At 39.0% G+C, this 22,933-nt stretch overlaps 1 protein-coding gene across 4 annotated transcripts in view; it reads right to left on the bottom strand.

Annotated features, from left to right (window-relative positions):
• RAD51B (RAD51 paralog B) overlaps positions 1-22,933 on the bottom strand; it is a 404,105-nt gene that overhangs the window by 201,731 nt on the left and 179,441 nt on the right. For all 4 annotated transcript variants that reach the window (XM_033062473.1, XM_033062472.1, XM_033062475.2 and 1 more), the window contains exon 8: positions 18,657-18,753. In XM_033062473.1, the coding sequence (XP_032918364.1) occupies positions 18,657-18,753 (97 nt within the window). The remainder of the gene's footprint in view (positions 1-18,656; positions 18,754-22,933) is intronic.

Here is a 22,933-nt window from a genome sequence, read left to right as displayed (position 1 = left end):
AGCTTCACAGGTGAGCTGTTCCAAAGTTGTCACCCATACTGCTGAGAAGCTGTGTCATTCTAAGGCCGAAGTTTTACCACTTGTTCCAGCCACTGCTCATTCATACACATTTGTCCACACAAGCAAGAAGACAGAACTGCCAAATAACAACTCCAAGCATAAGTACCACTGTAGTCTCACACTGCCACCAGACTCCTAAAGCCTTTTATGGAGAAGACTTCTAAAACGGCCGGGGTTTTGTCTCCTGCAGTATCTCTATATCCTGATAAATTCTGAGAATCAAAATTGAACACAAATTCCATCAGAATTCTACCAGTCCTGGATACAGAAAAAAACAGCATTCCTCCTTTCTATTTGGAAATAGTGTTAAAGCATATCAGGATCCTATCAAGGGGCTCTGGCCAAAGCTGATTAGAAAGACAACTTCTGCTGAGGAAGTTTCAACTACTTTCCCACCCTGGATAATCTCTGGATCATGGTTTAAGGCTGTTTCTTATGCTATGTGCACAAACTTGCATGCTTTCCCCTGATTTACATTGCCTTTACTTGGCTATAGTAGAACTACACAGAATGATGGCTAATCTTGAAAAAGGAGGTAAAAACCAGGCAAGAAGAGAAACTGAATAACCTGTTAAATCATGAACATGTCCTATAAAAGTTGTGTGCAAGTATGCTGTGAGTCAAAAAGGAGAAAGCCTTCTGTCCCATTGTCCATCTTGGAAATTGCCTGGGAAACCATCACACTGATGGAATGGATTTGGCAGTATTCCACAGAATTAAATTCACAGATGAAAATTAATCTTCAAAATAGCTGCTATCTGCTGCTGGTATTTAGAAGGAAAGAGTCCCTTCATTCTAGCATCCCAGAATTCTTGTATGCACTATACATTATTCAAATAATTTGGACATTTTGAGGAATATGGACACTCATTTTATTAACTGGTTTTAGTCATATGCATTTACAGTATATATATTCAGTATAGATTGAAACTTTCATTTTAGGGCAACAGATTGTATCCTGAAATGAAAACAGTCAAGAAGAGTGTAACACATGGACCTACCCTGCTCCCCTATGGTCCATTAGGTATTTATCTGTAAAGCCCAAGGGCCAAAGGCCAAACTTTAAGAACTATGTTACATTATCTTTTATTTGTCTCATTTTGCAACATTTGTTGCACAAGCATGAAGGCATAAACAGCATGATGCTTCCTTATCAGCGACCTGTCTCCTCCAAGATTTATCCAGAGGGCAGAAGTAGGTTCCCCAGCATCACCACTGACTGACTTCATAGATACTGGATTACCCTATCAGTAAGCCTTCTGGGAGAACAGTCTGGACAGGGAGCAAAAGCCTGTGCTTACATACACATTCCTTCTTTGCTACCAAGGAAATAAATCAAACTAATATAAGCATCAAGATTACTTGCTATAAACACACCCATGCAAATATATATTTATCTATACACACACACACACGTATCATACATAGGCCCTTAAACCTAGAACCACAGGGAACCTGCTGGTGGAAAAGTAAGAGACAGTCAGAAAATCAGATATATCTGTCCACTTATGGTTGCAAATTCTCCAAGCTTTTTGCACCCAAGTGCTTGAAGTTCAAAGAACTGTGGTCTATTGACTGTAGTTACTCGGAATTTCTGACTCCATCTTCAGCCATGGACTGAAATACAGGTCTCACTGTTAGGTCATTAGTTTGGCCTAAGTCAAGAAAATGACTGGTTGTAGGAGAAATGTTTCACCTTTAGGTCACTGGTTTGTATCCAGTACAGGTCAGTAGCAGCTGATGTCATAACCATCAGACAGTTGTTTACAGCCTGATGTAAAGCGAATTTGCCAACTTACCAGTTTCACTGCATACTGCAGGATCTACATCAGTGACCTTCACAGCAACTTTAGACATTCAGCAAAGGAATAAATGAGAGCCTGATCTTCCATGCTGAGTAATGGGATGTGGAGCCTCCAGATCAAAGCTGAAATACACTGATAAGCCAGTAGAACAGCTTGTGTCACCACTGCTTGTGTTCAATAGACAAGGACAAGAGGAAAGACTATGGTTTGCAGAGAGTTCAGCTTAGTGCTTTACAGTAATACTAAAATATATTAAAAAGTACAGTCTGTTTTTAGCAAATATTTTCCTAACTACAGATGTAAGTAGAAGGCACAGTTGTTTCTGTCAATACCCTGAAAGCACCAAAATTCTTTTCATCTAGCCTATATTAGGTGCTAGGAAAACGTTAATGTTGACCACGAGGTGTGATTTAAAAGAGTCTCTTTAAACACACCTTGGTTACATCTGGTTAGTTACAGTAAGTTCATCACTGATGTTAAACCCAGTTACTTTTTCAAGGAATGTCAACATTTGAGGGCTGTAACTTACTGGCAGTTTAGTGTTATCCTGGGATTAATATGAGAGGAGGGAAGCAGGCTGTGAGTTACAAGAGGATGTGTACTGCAAGAGATTTGGCAGGCCAGAGCTCTCATTAGGCCAAAATTAGGGATGTCTTAGATCTGTATGTATGCTATTTATCACTACCTGGAACTTACCAACAAAAGTAATTTTTCCATTTAAAAATTCATTGCTCATTTCAAGAGGAAAAGAATTATCCTATCTGCAGAGTTCAGATTTGGGGGAAACAACCATCAGAATTTCTTCAAGTTCTCTTAAAAAGATTCTAAAATTGGACAGAAGGCTTCATAAGAGAAAACATTTTTCTCCTCCTGCTTTCAAGCAGCACTATTCCATCTCAAAATTTACCAAGAATTTAGTAACCTGAGATGACAGAAAATATAATCTTCAAATCATCAGCATATTTAACAGCATCAAAGTAAGTAGATTTATAATTAGGGAATTAGCTATTAGGAGAATTAAGATCCCTGTCTTTTGAAAGAGTCCCAGTTAATAGATCCAGTACATATCAGAGATTCATCAAAATGTGTAACCTTGTATATAAATTGATAAATGGGTATAACAAACATAGCACGACAAAGAAGAGCATTTATATAAAAAGACAGTAGTAAAGAAAAGTACAGAACAGACAAAAATAATATCATAAGCTCCAAGAATAAGGGACCTCAGGTGTCTCATCCTACCTCCTGTATCTGGGACAGCTACCTCACACCAGCTTACTCAGGTCTTTACCCATCCAGATTATGAAAACCACTGATACAGACAGTACCACTGCTCTGTGCAGTCTGTAGTGTTCACAGTGCAAATGGAAAGAAAGAAACAGGCAGTCCATAAAATGCAGAAGGAAACACAAAAGAACCTCAAAGTGATACTAAGACTGCCACAGCAAGAAAAATGAAGGGTAAGGGAAGAAAGCACAGTTATTTTAAAAACAATAAAACAAGTACAGGAAAACATTTTCTAGTACTTCAATTTACCCAGAAGCTTACTGTGAAGGGTCTGATTCTTTAATCCTTGATTCTGTAAAATAAAGCAATCCAAAACCAAAACAAAACAGAAAATCTTTATGCCCTTCAAACAAAACAGAAAATCTTTAAGCCCTTTAAAGCATAGATTCCAGAACCTGAGATACTTCAAATCTCCAGCTGCTTTCAAACAGGCAGGCTGCAGCAATCCTGTTGAGCTGTGTTTGACACATATCTGCCAAAACTTTGAGGATAAACAATGAATGACACTATTTTGTATGTTGAACTTTGTAGTTCCATCAGATACGAAGCTGGTGGCAAGCCCTCCAACTAAACACATCTACACTATATGGCTGGTTTAATGTTTCCCATTTCAAGGAACTGGGAGATGACAGGAAAGCATGGCAGGGCCATTTTTAGGGTTGGTGAACTGAGAGATTCAGATAAACACTTTAATTTTTGTTTCCTGGCCTATTTGTTCTGTTATCACAATTCTGCTTGCAGAACCCTCAAGCACAAGACAGCTGTAATATTGTTGGAAATAGGGAAGAGGAAGAATACTTGCTGTCAACTCTGTTGCCACTACATGGTCAAGCCAGATGAAGACTAAAATGGAAGAACAAAATTATCACCACTTGGTTTATTAACTGATAGTAACGAGACACTCAGGGCTATTACAGCTCAGACACTGAAGGCACAAGGCCCTGGCTGGAAGAGTTTATACTGACTACAACCACTCAGGGCATCACAGGATTCTTTGAGACTAAGGGATCAAAAATATTTTCCGTTCAGACCCTCCTACCTTTTTTAAACTGATGTGACTTGCTATCACTAGGTCTTAATGCCTTGATTTAGTGTTTGAAAGATCTGTGTATCAACAAGAGTGTGACTGCCTCAGTAATTGAATCAATATGGAATTGTGTCCCTGGAGATGGAGAAGAGACTGGAAAGGCAGCAGAGGCAGCCAATGAGACAAATAAGAGGCTTTCTTCTGAGGTGAACTATGAGGGAGTGTATGCCATGTAATGTTTTGATGATCACCATGCTCACTACACAACAGCACACCGAGATAACATTAAAATCTATGCCTGTCCTCTTCTTAAGGGTCAGACAATAATACCAAAGGCAGCAAGATTATTTTAGCATTCAAAGTAAGTAATCAGGTGATGACAGGAAGCCACATCTGAGCGTCTGAACTAAGAAAACCCCACAGAGCTTCAAGTGCCCATGACGCAGTCTTTTCCAATTGAGTGTAAATAGGACATGTCACCTCACCCAACACCCTGGACCACAATATTTTGAAGGTAGCAAAGGAGGAAACCACACTGCAAAGAGGAAGCAACAAATGTAGTTTTAAAAAGCTTGCAGGTTTATACCAACTCCATCATAACCAGAAACAGCCATTAAATTCTGAAGTAATAACACATCATTAGCAATTAAACTGCTGGAACTGGAGAGCAATCCCTCAAACGTTTTCAATGTCACCATTGAGTGTAGGAATTGCTCACCACTGTATGCAAGGCAAGCACTGGCAAGGTATTGTTTATCAGAGCGATTAGAATATGGCACACCACTACCACAGGTACCTGTGCAAAATGCAAGACAAACACCATGGAATTTCAGATGGAACTAAGAAGTGGGGTCGAACAGGAAACAGTTTTGGTTTTGTTTTATTCTTCACTGGTTTAGCTAAAGTAAAACCTTGCAAAACAACATATTTTTAGTTTGAAGGGTGCAAGAATGGTGAGAGAGAAAAAAAAAAAGAAACATCCAGAAAATAACCCAGATGTTATTTTGTGTAACATGTCTCTAGTTACGATCAAGAACCTCTGATTTGTCTCCTTTTTGTGTTCAAGATTTTTATTTTACCAGCAAAAATCACATTTCTACAGAACATGCTACCTCTGATAAAACACATTTTGTTTCCATTCATATCACAGTTGTCACAAAAAATTTTCAGCACAATCAAAGTAATCTGCTGAAAATCCACTGGTTTACAGACATAGAAAGTTGCAATCATTACTTTATTTGTTTAAAGTGCTTTTGATTCAAAACTGCATAGCACCCAAATGCAGGTGACCTTCTATCACCTTAGAAAAAACCATAAAATCCTGGGATGAAGCTATAATAAAGTCAAAGTTGCCCTACACTGCATGGGCACATATTGCATATCACTAAACTTGCTTTCAATTATTATTCAGCCTACAGGACACAAACACCTTGTTAGAAAAAGGGAGGAAAACAAGGTATTCCTAAGTGAAATCCACAGCTCATTAACATAAACTTTTCAAGTCCTTTACACTGTCAGAATGGCACTAAGGTGATAGAACCTCCTCTCACCCACAGGATCTTCTCATTCAGGTATTTCATTTTAACATCTCAGGATATATCTACAATGTGTGTGGTAAATACTAGAAAGATTATGCTGTGCTGACCTCTCTGCCTGTGTGACTCATCTGCTGCTGGAACCCTCTGGATCCCAAGAGCTCATTTCATGCTAGCTCACATGACCACCACAGCGCTGACTAAGAAGCAGATGCACCCTCAGGAAAAGCAGAACTGGGCAGTTCTGGACAATAAGCCAAGACAAGGACTTGGCCAAAAGCCATTAAGGACTTGACATGTTGATCCCATGCTGGTCAGAGTTACCTCATACTAACCTGGAGGAAAATAACATTACCAGTCTTTGCTAGTTTGCATGATTCTCGTGCACAGTCGAAAGAACAAACTAAAGGCTCCATGAGGTTTTTGGCATTTTTAGTAGAGCCCACTGTGAACTTTTCCTCTTGAGATTCAGATTTGGTCACTGACAGGCACTCTATTAGCTTGAAGGCATTAAAGTGTGTCCTAAACTTCATTCCTACCAACATTAACAAGAAAAGATTTACAGACTTCTAAAGCTCAAAAAGCCCCTGCAGGCCCATCTTCTTAGTCACTCATCCTTCAGTGGGTAGCAGTTTTCAGTGGATAGCATAACTCTCAAACATGACAGGCCTTGTTTCAAGTCTTAAAACAAAACATCAACATTATCAGTTTGAAGTTAAAACAGAGGGGACAGCAAGGGAAAAGCGACTTGGATGGCATTTATGAAAGATCATTCAGCAGCAGATGCTGATAATGACTCAACCCAGGAATTTGCTACTTGAGGCAAATGTTTACTGCCACTGAGATGTGACTGTAGGGCAAAGGGAGACAAAATGCCATATTTCATAGCATAAACAACAGTAAATGAAAGACACAGCAGCCCAGGCTTCAGCACAAATGAGCTTGTCAAATCCCATCAGCTAGGATTTGAACTGTTATCCTGCTGAAATGCCTACTGTTGTTTCTTGTGATCAAGTATTACCTGAGCTCAGTAACCACACGTCAGGCAACAGGCAATACAGCTTATTATTAAAACCTCCTACTGCTCTTTGGAAGTGGTCTGTATTGGCTGACACATAAAACACACAAGAGAAAACATTTCATATTTTTGTTTAAGAAGCAAGTCCCCATTAGTGACTAATTAGACACAGCAGTGTCAGACACCCAAAAGAGTTGGTGTTGATCCCCCTCTAACTACCCTGTGAGTGCATCACAGCTCTGTTCCAAACTTGCCTGCTCTGGTTCCCTGTGAGAATATCCCTACTCAGCTGTTGCTTGATTTCCAGCAATAGGCTTAGACTCTGTTGCCTTCAGGATGGCTTTGAGCACTACTGGACAGCACAGAGCTAGCTAGCTAGCACCAAAACTTCTGGTTTAATTTCTTACAAAAGTTCTCTAGTTGGTGCACATCAAAACTACCCCATGTAATGAACAAACATGCAGCAAGCAAAGATCATTGAGGACTTGTTTCAAAATCTCAGTGAAAAGCCCACTGCAAATGCAGGCTGGAAGAAATTTGAGGTACAAAATGAATCCTACTGGAGGAGCTGATTGAACATGGGAGTTTTCATGTTTTCAGTTTACTTGGGAAAAAAAAAAAATAGGACCTCCTATACAGTATACATTTCCAGAATGTCTTAGAGCCAAAAACTTCAAACACTTGAAATAGAATTCTGTATTCAGATTGCTTAAAATAAATTTTAATTATGTACCATCCTGCATAATTTACAGTTTTTTCTTAGACCCAGATTACAAAATCCAGCCTTCTGTTTCGCTAAGAACAACCAATAAACAATGAAATTTGACAAGTCAAAAATCTACTATTTGAAAAAAAGAATGAAAATTGAAAGATAAGCAAGGGAAGCAAAAATGGATGGAATCGGATACTTTAACAACTCAAGAATTTATTTATTTTGTGTATAAGACATCAAAATTTTTCCCCATTCCTTCAAAGCTTCAGAAGCATAGCTGTTGAAGCCTGAAATTGTAGTTCTATACCCTTTTGCTTTTAAATTAAACAAATGATCTCAGTTTTTGGAGCAGTTTTTGACTCCAGGGAAACTATGCCATAAAGAGAGTGCCAGAAACACATCTAATTGATGCGTGTCCCAAGAACAGCTCAAAAGAGGGCAGACATACCACATATAGATTTCAAGGAAATTACTGAAAAGCCACAGAGCTTCAACAGAATGTGATATGTGAAACACAGCATATGAAAGACTCACTATCAAAAGGGTAAATTCAGTTCAGGAGATATTAATCTGATTACCTAAGAGGTACTACGAATTGGATATGCTCCTTTGTGCACCAAATCCAACCTGGACAGATGGAGGAGACTTTATGCTCCATTTTCTGACATGTAATTAGTGTTTAAGGGATGATCCAGTTACAGACACAAAGTTTCAAACAATTTTTTCTTTTTTACAGTACATGTACAGTGAGATTTTCTGACCATTTACTTGAGTGGCTTACACAGTCCACAACTTGACTCTGCTGTTCTCATTTTCAGTGTAATGCTTTCTATGCACCCGCCTGGCAGAAAATCAGTCCATCAACATTCTTAAACAAAGCACTCCACATAGAGCTCTGAAACTAGACTTGTGCAGACTGAATTCTGGGCTAATTTTATGTAATGCAGGTTTTAATCCAAATGATAGGCAATTTTAATATTTTTCTGCACCATATCCTCCTCTTCCCTTCCTAACATCATTGGAAACTTTCAGGATCTGTTGATAAAACTGTAAGTAAAAATAAATCACCTGTTGCAGGCTCCTCCCCTTGTTGGATTTGCAGAACAATGCTACTGTCAAACTTCCATGTCTGTAAATTATCAAATCACTGGCCTTGGACTATCAGCTAGTTATTAAAATGTTACTATTTTCCATTACAGTAATGAATGTTTTCAAAAAAACAAATTTGAAATCTATTTTTGATTTGGTTTATAAACACCACTTAAAATTGCAGCAGAACACGGCTTAAAAATCAGATATCTAATTAGGACATCTGTAACTTGTCATTTTATGCTAAAAGGCTGTTTGCGTGGCTTATCAAGTCCTTAGCCTCTGCAGGCCAGCCATCACACAAGGCTCTCTTCTGTTTGTTTCTCCATCAGCATCCTACATCCATAAGACTGTGCACATATGCACAGGTACATGAATAACAGAATTTGTTTTACAAAATATAGAGAAAGGTTTAGCCCACCTCCACTAGCACTGCCCTATACAGTTTTTCATTACTTCGAACATAATGCTTAATTACTCCAGCAGAGAGAGACAGACATCAATCCCTTCATTAAGGCAAGGAGTATTCAGGGAGAATGGTTTTGGAAAGGGTGGCTGGTGGCAGAAGCTGCAGCTGGTACCCATCCAGCAGCCGTGGCCGAGTCAGGCGCGCCACGAGGGCGCCGGGGCTCGCTGCCAGCCAACTGACAGGGAAGTAAGGCGGAGAGGAGAGCTCATGAAGAAAGACTGTGGCAGCGTGGGAGGACTATGACCTTTTGATCTCCGAGATGTTCCTGATGTACCAAAGTGACATGTCAGCTCTAATAAGCTGCACTCTCAGACCAGTGGCAGAGGTCTACAAATTACTGTGAGATCTGAAGGCATTTGTTGTGATGATCCTGGCCTGGATGGGGCATATCAGCGCTCCCCCAGCAGGACTATCTGACAGTCAACGCCAACAATTCCCAACCCGGGGGTTGTGACCTCCAGCAGGGTCACAGCCTCACAGAGTGGGGTCGCAAGCCTGACAGAGATGTGATTGTTTATGTTAGTCTTTAGGGTCGCAAGCTTGGCTGGGGTGAGTTCACCACCAAAAACAGAGGCACAAACCCAAACCATTTGGGAACAGCTGGCCTAACAGATTTTGCGCTCAGAAACAACTTCCGGATATTCAGCTAAAACGTGCCCAAACTACTGCCTTGCATATCCATGTGCCAGCCTGAAACAAGAACTCCCCTGCCAGGTATCAGAATGGCTCAAATTACTCCTAAAAAATCATGGCTGCATACTCAGTAGTAGCATCTGGTTTGCTTTCTTTGTGACAAATTTTCCATTGTTAACAGTGCCCCTATTCATACTTAAGCCATTGTCTTTTCTACCCTTCCTGGTGTTAGTTGCAGGAATATTCTGTAGGTTGCCTGAGGGACTGGAGCAACAGCAGGACATTTTAGGAGAGCAGGAATTAGTAAAAACACAGCCTTCCTTTAGTCAAGCTCCAAGCATTTCCTCTTTCTACCATTTCTTCACCCATCTTTTTGTACTGCACTGTACTCACTTGGGTCGCTCTCTTCTGAATGCTTCTTTTTTTATTTTTTAGTGTAAAAGAAGATAATAGAGTCCTGAATAGATTAATTTTGTTCATGTGAAGCATGCAAAATCTGCTTATGCTCTCTATTTTAATGAAATGAAGAAATAATGCACCAACCATATACTGTCTTTTATTGCTGTGTTATGTTTGGGTTTCAATGTAACATTTCAGGAGCAGACTGTCACTGTGAAGAAGTTCATTCACATGAAAGAGCATCCAGTTTCAACGTCCAAAAAAGGCTAACAAGTCATAAACTTCCATCATTTAAGACAGTAAATCATTATTGCAATAATAAAGCAGGAAATAGACACAAATTAAGCAGAAACACCAATGCGCTCTTTTTACAATTAAGGGGAAGCATCAATCATAGAAACTGCCCGAGATTAACAAGGAGCCACTTTTTTTCAAACATCCTGCAGTAAACCCAGAGGAAACCCAGCTGGAACTGCAACTAGAATATAAGCATGAGACTCTAACATCATTCTTGTCCCCTCACCCTTCGCCTTCCCTTTTGGTACAGCATTTGCACCTCAGGTCACTCTTAACTGCTTCAAGTTCTGCAGGTGAGCCATATGCTTCACGTAATGCCACAAGCCAAATGTAATTCCCACAGTGATTTTTTTCCCGTGTATCAAAATCCTTCTGGTCCCTTCCAACTCCATCAGAAGAAAGATCCAGTGATGGTACTACAAAACTCCAGAAGACATGGGACTGAATGCCACTGATTGCTGTTTATTTTTTCTCCAGTCTCTGTACAGAGAGAATAACTCACAGTGAGTTAAGACAGAATTTAATTGCTCATTGTGCACAGGAGAAAGTGGTGTTTAGCTCTTTCTTACTCTTGAATTAATTTTTTTACAATGTAATTTGAAAGAGAAGTTCCACCAACAGTGAGGTGCAACATGTAGAGCTGCAGAAGGAACTCAAACCAAGCCAAGTCTCATGTTCCTAATTTAAACCACTGATTTGCAGGACCAGTAAAACGTTCTATATTCACCCACATTCAATATGAGTTAATCTTACTTTTAAACATTTTTAGGGCATAAGGAAATGACCAACTGCAAATTCTTACAATACTTTACAGCTACATGCCATCAGCTGAAACTCAGTGACTGACCCATGCATGCTCTCAAGCTTAATGCAGTTACAGGAACATGGGAGTAAGCTGATGTGTGCAGCAGGATTCATGGAAATCCATTCCACTTTGCACTGGAATGTGTAGCAGGTACTCACTGCACTTTTTCTCAGTGGAGGTAAGATACTTAGCACTGAGAGGCAGCAACTTCTAACCACTCAACTATGACTGCAATCACTTCTGTTATTGTGCTTCTCATTATATAGATGAATGATTCCCAGCAAATGTACCTGATGGGTTTTTGGATTACAAATCGTTGATTAATGATTCTAAGTCACATCATGTCTTCAGAAAGAAACCACAACAAAGCAGTAAAACTTTGTATGCTCTCATCATGGCATATGAGGATATGAGGAATGGAGATTCTCTTAAACTGATATATAGAGGTCTTTAAATGCTCCCTGCTGACAGTTTTGAACCTTTCTGTAGTCTAGATCAAGTAATTATGCATATTTCATATAGACATATACAGACACATACAGTCTCTGCAACACTGTTTTACCGAGTGATTTATCTTTGGATTAAAAAGCCGTTAAAATTTGGCTGGATGTTATTATGTCACTTCTTCCCACTTGGTGAAATATAGCACCAAAATTAGTACAGGAGAACATGACAACTGTTATGCAATCTAACCGCTCCATACACCACCACAACCCTGCCTCATGCAGAAACAATCACAGTATCATTTCCCCTAATGGTTATTATCATTTTTTCCAGGCCCTGTAATGGTGGTGCACTTCCTTGTGCTGTTCTCTACAACCAGAAGGGCTTTTTTCCTTCCACTGAAGCACAAGAGTGCAGATTCCACTACTGTTAAGAGCACAGAGTTACAAGGAATTTGAATATAGAGCAAACACAAGAATGAAATCCTATTTTGAAAAGGCTTGTTTTTCCCTACAACACGTATTAATGAGTTTTATCAAGGTTGTTCCTCTTTTTGGTGCCCTCTGTTTACCTATCCTGAAGTGGATGTACTATGCTGTCTTCCAGTAGGTTAAGGAGCATAAAGAGTATTTAAGGCTAATGATCTTTTTTCATGAAAACTGGAGAAGTAACTCAAAGACAGAACAGATTGAAGGAATAAAAAGCTTCCCACAGAATTGCTAGTTGGTGAAAAGGATACAGGGTCTCTGCTGGAGCAGATTCTTAAAATGCAGCTGAGACATGAAGTCCAGCAGCAAAATAAAGAACTAAAAAGAAATAATGCCAGCTGTTTCATTTCTGAGCTCACATGAACCAGGGACTTAAGCAACTCTATCAACTCTGAGACTGAAATCAGAGATGCCCAAGGCTCAGACCTGGAGGCAAAATCCTGTGGCTCACTGAGCTCTCTTGTCCCATCGTGGAAAGGTTCCTGATGTTGGGCCTAAATGCTGCTCAAACCATCAGGTGAGAATAGTAATTCATATCAAAGCAAACACAGAGGCAAATCTCACCACACTTCCCTATATCATCATGACTGCAGCAAAATTGTGCAGCAAAAGCTCTACTGTAGCACTTCCCTATCTCCATAAGCCAAAAACAAAGTAGATAACTGCATTAGAGATTCACAAAATCACAGATTGGGTAAGGCTGGAAGGGTCCACAGTGGATCATCTGGTCCAGCCTCCCTGCTCAAGTAGGGTGATGCTAGAGCACATGGCATAGGATTGCTTCCAGATGCTTCCTGAATATCTCCAGTGAGGGAGACTCCATAATCTCCTTAGGTAATTTGTTGCAGTGCATGCTCACTCACACAGCAAAGAAGTTCTTCCTCATGTTCAGGTGGAACTTTCTGTGAATCAGTTTCTGCCCATTGCCTCTTGTCCTGTTACCTGGTACCACCTGACTCCAACCTCTTGGTACTCTCCCTTCAGATGTTTATATACACTGATACAGTCCTCTCTTATCTTTAGAGGAATGAGCTTTAATTTTTAGGGTCCACACCTGCACTAGTCTCAGTTGGGCAATTTACTCTTCAGAATGCATAGACATGGCGAAATTGATGGAATTCATCTTCCAAACAATCTGGAAATACTACCTGTGTTGTTTGTACTCACTGCCTCTTTGCATATTTAAAATTTATTAAGGTCCATGTAAGGGTCACAATCATAAGACCTTTCTTACACCATGCCACAAGGTCCTTGAGTTTCAACAGCCTAGTAACTTCCATTCAGATTATACCACAATGGTAAAAAAATAAAGGGGGTTTAGTAACTTTTCCCAAATACTTGGGTCTCGAAAAATCAGAGTGAATTCATATAAAAATGAAATTATATTAATTTATGAACTGTTCTATTCAATAACGTATTATAATTAACTAACATACTGTTTCTATGATCCAATACAAACTAGCTCCTCTTTCAATCAAAATGGTGTAAACCAGATTGCAATCAGTTTAAAGGGCATTCAGCTAAAATACTAAACGCCTAAAACAGGCCAAACTGTTAGGATACTTTCCAATGCATTTAAACTCCTATCATTCTGGAGAACTTCACAAAGAAATTAAGTATTCTCCATTAGCTTTAAAACTACACAGAGGAAGTGTTTTTAGAAACTTGTCTGACAGCTGCTTGATTCATAAGCTCACGGCTCCTGCAAAACAGGTATGTTTATGCTTCACAGAATATACTTTTTTATTTTAATTAAGTCACCTGTGGGTCCAACCCCAAGCATTAAGTATACACATAAATCAATAAATAAACAAACATAAACCAACCAACAGCCTCTGATCTCTAGGGTCTCCTTGATAATTCCTTCAGTGTTTTCACTCCATTTGGTGCCAGGACTGAAAAAAGGAGATTTGAGGGGAGAGAAGTCATAAACTACATAACTGATCTTACTGAGGTGAACAGAAGGTCAATCCACTATTTTCCCCATAGGAATATCTTGAAATATTAAGAAAAAGAAGTTGCAGAGTGAAAATAAAGCCCCAAATTTACCCTAAATAAAGGTACACTGAGGTTGGAAGAATAAAACAATTTAACCACAATATGTCAAGGGATCAAGGGTAAAGCAAGGAAGGAAAGCTGAAGATTCCAGCTTCAAACCCTCTGCTCCTAAAGCAGGAAAATGCTGTGGGTGGTAGATATGATAGCTTAGTGTTCTCCAGTCTCTACAACACAAAAGCCTACTTCTGCTCAACAGCTTAAAAGAATTCAAGATCAGAGCAACAAAGATGAAAAGGTCAGACTAAACTCATTGCTCACACTGTGCACTAAAAATATACAATGCTATGACAAACCACTTGATGAATACAAATGGCAGAAGACTGAACACTGGCCTCCCCAGAACTAGCGCAAGTTTAGAGACAATTTTAAACATAAAATAATTCTGACTTTTTCAAACAAATACTTGAAAGTACTAGCTGAGACTGCAGAAGCCCAAGACAGCATTCCTTTTCTTTGCCTGACACTTTGTGCAGGGTGGGAGGATGATACTGTTCTTGTTCATACCAACACAACCCTGAATTTTTTCCAAGAAAGATGGAGTTTGGCTTTGATGTCTCTGAGAGGAAGCTACAGCTTGCAGTCAGCAAATACGTTAATAGCATAGGCACTGGTCGACTAGAAAGGACCTCAAGTAGGTCATCTTAACCTATCTCTGCAGCACACAAATGAAATACAAATTTCCCTGTTCACCTAGTGCTAAAATACAAAGGCTTAGAGTTAGTTTCTAAAGACTTTATCTTAGGTAAATCTTAGTCATGTGAACTTCACAAAAATAGTAAAGTCACAGACACAGATAACTTGTTTAAAAAACCTATTAACAGTCAGACAAAATATTTCTACTGGTCATGTAGCCTAATTGACCTTGAACCTTCTGTTTGTTTGGGGTTTTTTTAACAAGATATTATTTTAATTGGGTAAGAGCTATTTTTTTATATTTAAAATGATAAAGCACTAGTTCTTAGGGTACTTCCGGGCTTGTCTGTCCGCCCCTGCAATGTAAAATAACTTTGGGTTTCTCCAAGTTGTGTTTGACTGGAAAAACTAAACAGAAAGCAAGGATGGAAATGAAACAGCAACGTCTACCATCATCCTCCAGATTATTCCTTCTGATGACATGGTTTGAGAGCTGGCTATGTAAAAATGGTGAGGTTACAAGTGAAAACTGAGTTTGGTTCCTAAGGAAGAAGTGAACAGCATTACATGTATGAGGATTTTAGAGCTAGAGAGAAATATTATTAGTCCTAACTCCTTCAGTTGATAATCTGACAAGTACATAAAGACCAAATGAATACAAGGACTCAAACTATAAGTAGAGAAACTTTGGAATTTTATTTATCTCTTTAATTTGTGGCAAACTATGCAATTCTTTTGTCTATCTAGAAGCAGAAGTATGCACAGATCTGGGAATTCAGCTGGACATAACCATTTCCTACAAGAAATACCAACAAACAGTTCATGAATTCTTACATTGCTACATAAGTGGGATTTTTCAGTCAGCACTGCTTTTATAAATCCATTAATGTTCTCATAAAAAGCTAACACATTTTTAGGACACAAGTTTTCATGCACTAGATTATAACTTCCCAGAAGACAAGCTCTGAGCCTGAAACAGCTTGACAATGTCCTTTCAGCTTGTTCATCAGATTAACTTTCTGTCACACATCAGATGAACAGCTTCCTTGGTTTCTTGCCTAATCTAACACATAACCCAAGCAATTCCCTTCCCAAACATAATCAGAAGCAAAAACAAAGGACACTATAACATTCCACTTCTTTCTAATACCACATTTAGTTTGAAATTTTCATTTCTGCCTCTATCTAAGAAAAATTACCCTTTTAGCAAACCATTTATAGTGAAAGGATTGATTTCAGATAGTATTAAAACAACATATTAGATATATACAAACCAAACAGTCTGAGTTGCTTACAGGACTAATAATGTGTTATGGGTCCTTTCACATCTAGGTCACTGGTTCAAATTCAGCTTTAGTTGGTGATGAGTGACAAGGAACAATGAGGTAAGAACCCAGTCACAAATCTGGCCTCTTATCCCTGACTCTGCAACATATACTCTTTGTGCTACTTTTTGGGCTACTTGCCCAGCTACTCCTTCCTGTAAATTCTACAACTGCACAAGAGCAGTAAGTATTATTACTATCATACTAACTCTAGAAGGCTAATTAATTTAGGATTCTGGAACTAAAAAAGATTATCAGAAGCTTATTGCTGTTTTCAGGCTGTTCAAGAGCTAACATCCAAATTCATTAAGGGGGAACTTTCTCAGGACAGGTCAACATGGTGATTTGAAAAAGAGTCCACCAAAACACATTGGCCACAACTGTGTCTTTTGATAGGAAGATAAACATGGAAATCAGATGTTGAATGAGCCTGAAATTCCACATTTGCTCACAGATAGACAGCAGGGGTTAAAAGTGATGAAAAATGGAAATCCAGAAGTAGCCGTTTTACAAATAAGAAAGACATAGGGAGAAAAGTATGTAGTGTGGAGATGCATTTACAAAACACAGTAAGCAAATGCCATATCAGTGTTAGTCAAGAAAGGAGGGAAAGGAGAGAAGGAAAGGAGTTTATCAGCCCTACATCCCTTGATAAACTTGAATTTCCAAGGAGCCTGCATTGCTGATGTCTGTACTGTTCTTGTCCTGTGGCAAGACAAACATTTCTGCTTTCAACAAGCGTGATGTTAGCATATTTTACTATTTCAGATGCTTAATTAAAAACAAGGAATGAGAACAGTAAAGGAATAAAACACAGAGCACCAATACATTTTAACTCATTCTTAAGTTAAAAGGTGAAAAGCAGTGGTGGTAGTTTAGGCACAACATGATAGATTCATTAATAACCTGAAAGTGCTAGAAAAATCATTATGCCATCTCTTGTGTAGTCCTGATTTGAGAATATTCTTGAACTACGGCTCATACACAGCACTGAGAACCTTTTATATGTGCTGGGAAATTTAGAAACATTTCAACCAATCCATGTGTTTTTCCTAAGTATCTTCAAATATTTTAACCACAGGACAAAAATATGTTTTACTGAAAACATGTTTTTTTTACTCCCTGACTGACTTCAGAGTCAGCCATGCCTTTCTTTCCAGAAGAAGCTCATCCATAGCAATTCTTAAGGACAAAGAGAAGCACAAGTACTGTGATCAAGACAATTTAAGAAGACAATGCACAACAACTTTGTGCCAAGAAGGAAGTTATAAAGGTGAAAAATTATGCCTTTATCTTCCAAATCTAGTTACCAAATTTCAAATCTTTCTGCCAGAGGCAAGGAGCAGTATTTGAGCCACGTACTTCAGAAATACTTTGGCAATGGGTGGAGACAATAAAAACCACAAACACAATTCCAAAATTATTTAATGGGCTATGCTTTTCCAGACTCCTATTGACAAAATTACGAAGCAAACACATCAAGCAATGTTAAGGCATTGCACTGAAATTACTTTCTACTCCCTGACATTCTGTTTAAATCTACCTTCAACCTCTTTCTCTTGGCTACTGAAATGAGTTGCAGAAATAATGTCAGTTTTGGCCACTGCTTAGTTATTTTGCCACCAAGCTGAACTTGTGTTAAGTCAGACAAGCTTGAGACAACTGTGTGTGATCAACCAGAAGACAGAGAAGCTGATCAGAACCACTAGAAAGAGCAGCAAGGAGACAAAGAGGGGACATACCCATGTTATGCAAAGTGGAAAGTCTACATGCAATTATCATGCCTTTGCAAGAAAAATGAGCATTGTTTTGCATCATACACTTGAGTCTATGCATGAACTAAACACTAAATAAGCAAGTTTTCTGCATTTTTCCCTCACAAGGGTACTCTGACTATTCTTTGCAAGTGGGGAAAACCAAAATTATGATGTTACTTTGTAAACCTTGAGTCTGATTAATCTGTTTCTTCTAAGTCCTCATTATTACTCAAAAAAAAAGTATTTTTCTCTAATTCTGTGCAGAAAACAGAAGCACGACGATGTAAAATAATACATGGCATCACAAAAATTCCCATATTACATTCACACAACAGAAAGATGTAGTCTGAGGCACTGTACTTGAAAATCAAGCAAGTGTAATTCAAGGAACAGGACTAAGGATCTGGTTTCCTTCCTTTGTGATCAGTTGTCTCTCTGGAATCATTGATAACCATTGGATAAGATGAAATTTGCAGACTAGCCTGTGTATTTACTTTTGCAGCAGCTTTAGATGAGTGACAAAACGATGCTTTAAATGGATGAGTGACAGTACAATGCTGAGAAACTGACATGGCTCAAAAATTCATTCCCAGTCTTTAGAAAGTGTCTGAACCTTTTAGCTACTCCACGTACTTTCTTTTTAATTATAAATGGATTTTCAGAGAAACTGGAAAATCATTTTGTTTCAAGACACTGTTAGGTTAGACTTGATAATTTGACTCTCTCAGCCCCCTGTATTTCAACAGAAGACTGCAAGTTACAGTGTGGATTTGTGTCCGTGTAGAGTTTCAGTTCTGATAGAAGGGATTTCTTACCTTCAGACAGGGACAAATCATCAGCTGGAGACACCAGGTCTGCCCGGATGCCAGGGCCACTGCTCAGCGATGTGGTGATCTGATTTGTCAAGATAACCTGCAAACAGACAAGGGGAGGGGGATGGGAAATGAATTTTTATAGCTACTATAGGCAGAGAGAAGCTCAGGACTGGAACCCTCCAGGCAAAGCATAGAGATGACCCTCTATTCTGATCTTCTGCAAATTCAACACTCAGAATGCTTTGAACTACCTGCACAAACTGAAAGAGTGAATTGCAAGAAGTGGAGGAAAAGAGATACTGTTAAAAAGATGAAATACTGAACACCAGTATGTTGATACATACAGGCACCTTAGATGAAACTACTGTTCTGAAGAGCTTCATCTTTCGTTCATCTTCCATGAACAATTTGATGCTCCTTACAAAAATCCACCATTTTCTTCATAGGCAAATAGGAAATCTATTTTACAGGTAGCTTCCACACAATTTACACACTTTCTTCCTTTGGCTGAAACTCAGTGCCATGGAGGAAGGTGTGCTAGTAGTACATCCCCATTGATATTAAGCACAAAAGTATTAAATGTTACAGGGCTATCTTTACAAAAGGGGATTATTGAGTCTTTTTCAGGATCACAAGATTCTGATAAACAAGGCTATAGTACCCACAGTGCTCTCCTCTGACAGCATGAGCAAAAGTCATGCTTACAAGACATGAACAAGTTCTTGCATCTTTGAACACACACCGGTTTTTAGTAACAGAAAACATTAAGCAAACACTGTAAACACCACAGAGAGAAGAACATAGTTATAGCCACAGTTATCTCATAATGTTTTGAATCTCTAAGCAGCTGCACGTTTTGCAACAACAGTTGGTCTCCACTTTGCTGACTGACATAAACTTCAAAACTTGATATTTTTTTTTAAAGAACCAAAATGATTCTTCTCCTTGCACTGAGAACAGACAAACTCCAAACAAATTCTCTTTCAAATTAATGGCATGTCTTCAGCTGTATTTGACACAGGAAAAAGGGAAAAAGGAATCCTACAAAATATTTAGTGAATGCAGTTTCATGACACCACTGGAATAAATTAACAGATTATCATTGCTAAAAGGAAGAGGAATTTCTCTGCTCTTCCCTCCACTGCTTGTTCCTCCCTCTCATCACTCCTGCTTTCTAACACTTTCAGCAGTAAGATGTGGCACACTCTCCCCTGTCTTTTCCCATTGTGGGACCCGATATACGCTGTGTCAGATAACGAGTTCTAACTGAAGTGATGGTGCTGCAGGGTATTGTGTCTTCTTCAGGCAGCATGACATGAGGTGCCAGGAGTGTGATGGAGTATGTGACCTTTACAAGACTCTACCTCCCTGCTCATGCCAGCCCACCCATCTCTGTGCTTGCAAACAGGCATAATGGTGCCTAGGAGCTTTATGGACTGTATCAACAGGACTAAACTGAGAAGGGTGAAAGTCAAGTCTTTGCTTACTCAACAGGAGTTCAAGACCTTCAGAACTCCATAGGGATGCCCCTCATGGTCACCTGCTATTGACTACAAGCTCTGAACAAACTTGAGCTAGCTGTGATCACTCTGCACAGTTTAACCATAGGATGCACCTTTTGGGACTGGACATTTTTGACCACTGCGGTGAACATGGACACAGTAGATGACAGCTTTGCTTGCTCATACACAGCGATTGGAATACTTGCAATACTAACAGCAAACACACAAGAAACACATTACACCCCTCTGCTGTTTCCCCCAGAGCTGCTGTGTGCAGCTATAAGCACCCAAAAGCAGACAGCAAAGAGTCTGGTATGCATAACTCTTGCCACCACTGATGGCTGACTTGTTCAAAAGATTAATTCAATTTACTAACAAAGGAAACTAAAGTCACTTTTCCCTTTTTTCTTGCTAGGATACCTATCTTCCATTTTAGTGAGTTAGTTTGTCTTTGTGACAGGATGGGCATTAAAACTGGTTCAAGGCAAATGAAAAGAGTAGGTAGCCAAGAGTTAGTAGGGATAAGGAAAGATAAGGAATGATGTGAGACCTTTTCTTCTCAAAACCATTCTCACTTTGTTTCCACTGTGTCACAAAAGCCATAGACTCACGTATCCAGTACCAGAAAATGTGCTGAAACAGAACACACTAACAAACTTATACTCACACGTACTGGTGAGGTATGAAGTTTTCATTGGCACACTTTGCAATGACCACATTATTAACAAGTATCAAGCTCTCTAAGTGATTCAGTCACCCCAGACTCATGCCAAGATAATCTTTGTGCTGTGTTGTGTATTTTATTATTTATGCTTAAGGAACATTTTTAATAGAAAAATATACCTAAGCATACTATATTTCATATTGCATTCCTTCAAAGGAAACTAACTTTGAAGGCTCAAAAAAATCAAAAGAAAAATGAACAAGAAGAATAATACAACTGCCTTTTTTTTCCTTTTTAAATCTTCCATATTTCTCCTTAACCAGAAACTCCACAGCACTGTTAGCTGTAGGACTGAAAACCATCTTCACCTTTTATGTTTAACTCAAGCCATGCCTCTGAACCTCTATTTCAATCTCTGATGTATCCTTCAGTAACTATTTAATACCAATATCCTAGATTCTCTGCTATACTGTTTTAAAAAATCAGTTTAAAAAAGTAGAATCCTACCCAAGGAAATGTTCCTCCCTGAATTGCTTTGAGGATGGGAATAAAGCATATACTGAGTTCCATGACTTCACTGATGGTTATGCATTTGCTTAAATACATGTCTAAAAACTATCTTGAATAAGCACACTTCCTCTGAGATGAAGCCATATGCATATACAGAATGCTTATTTTGGAATTAATTGAAAATTATTCCCCATTTCTACAAGCCTGCAGAACCAACATAGATGCAGTTCTCCCACAAGGGGAATTCAGCCTCTCAGAGGCCGTTAGCTAAGCACTAAATGTGGCATCACATTCCCTGTCATACTTCTGCAGCCTTGCCTACTGCAAAATTCTTTCATCAGGTGTAGGTATTCCTATTATACACACACACATATATGTATTTTCATGTATTGTTGTGCAGCTCCCATAGTACAGTTTGATCCTCACTCTGAGAGTGTGCAGAGTACTCCAAACTCTCACTAGCTCAAACAAGACACTAACCAAAGAAAAGAGCTGGTCCTTTGCTACAGTTATTCAAAAAAAGGCACTCAGATTCAGCAAACTCCTCTGGATAGATATATCCATCTTCAAAACTTCAACCATATGCCCTTACTGGAAAGGGCCAAGGTTTATTTTTCCATGAGTAAAACTTTGGTCACAAATACTCTGGCAGTGAAAAGTGCCATTTAAATGAGACCATACATTTCAGCAGTCACCAGTCCTTAAAGGCATTCAACTTGAAGCCCTTAATACTGGTATCGCATGATTCCAGTAGCATTATTTAAAGAATTTTTTAATTTTTCCCCAAAGTCTCCTTCATGAATCTGAAAGACATGCTTGCATTCCATTCTGCTATCCTTTGAAATGGCTCGAATATTCAGAGAGTTGCAAATAGGTGTTTGAGGGAATGGTTAAACTTGTGTGTGATATGGAGAGAACACACAGGCAAACAAAGGAGATCTGGTGCGAAACAGCTCTGTGACTTTCTGGTGAGGAATCACAGTGCATGGAATCACATTAGTGCATGGACAGCATCAACTGAGCCTCACCCATTGCTTCATACATGCGTGCACAGAATATGTTATTTTTGATGTTAATGATGTTGTTTCTTACAAACCACCAAAAAGAAGGTTTGGATTGGTCTGATAGGTGCCCCACTCGAAAGAAACTACCTGCTAAACAGAGCTTGGATTAACAAACTGGGCTTTCAGTCCAAGTAGACTTACCAGAGAGTGCTTTGCCCTGAACTAGCAATAACACTTCAACTTTTCATTGTAGATCTGCCATCAAGTTAACCTGTTTAGTACAGGAGACCTGCCAATCCTCAGGCTTAGTAGGTAAGGAAAATTTGCCTCTGTTGGGGTTTCTTTGGACAGATACTGGACATCATTACCAGTCAAGCACAGCTTCAAAGCCAGTCATGCATTTATTAACTTCCACCAGCGGTATGTTGATGTTATTGTACTGAAATACACAGTATTTTAAAATATATTGTATTTTTAAAACACCCAGTATTTTAAGAGGAGTTCCTACTTTCAACATCAACTAACGGAACAAAATATTTTCACTGTCACTAAGAGTCACAAAAAGCCATCATAACTCTCTATACACAACTGTGTCCT

Source organism: Catharus ustulatus, chromosome 6, assembly GCF_009819885.2.
Source record: "Catharus ustulatus isolate bCatUst1 chromosome 6, bCatUst1.pri.v2, whole genome shotgun sequence".
Lineage (NCBI taxonomy): Eukaryota > Metazoa > Chordata > Aves > Passeriformes > Turdidae > Catharus > Catharus ustulatus.
The sequence above is the reverse complement of the archived record's forward strand: the minus strand, read 5'-3'. Positions and strand labels throughout refer to the sequence as shown.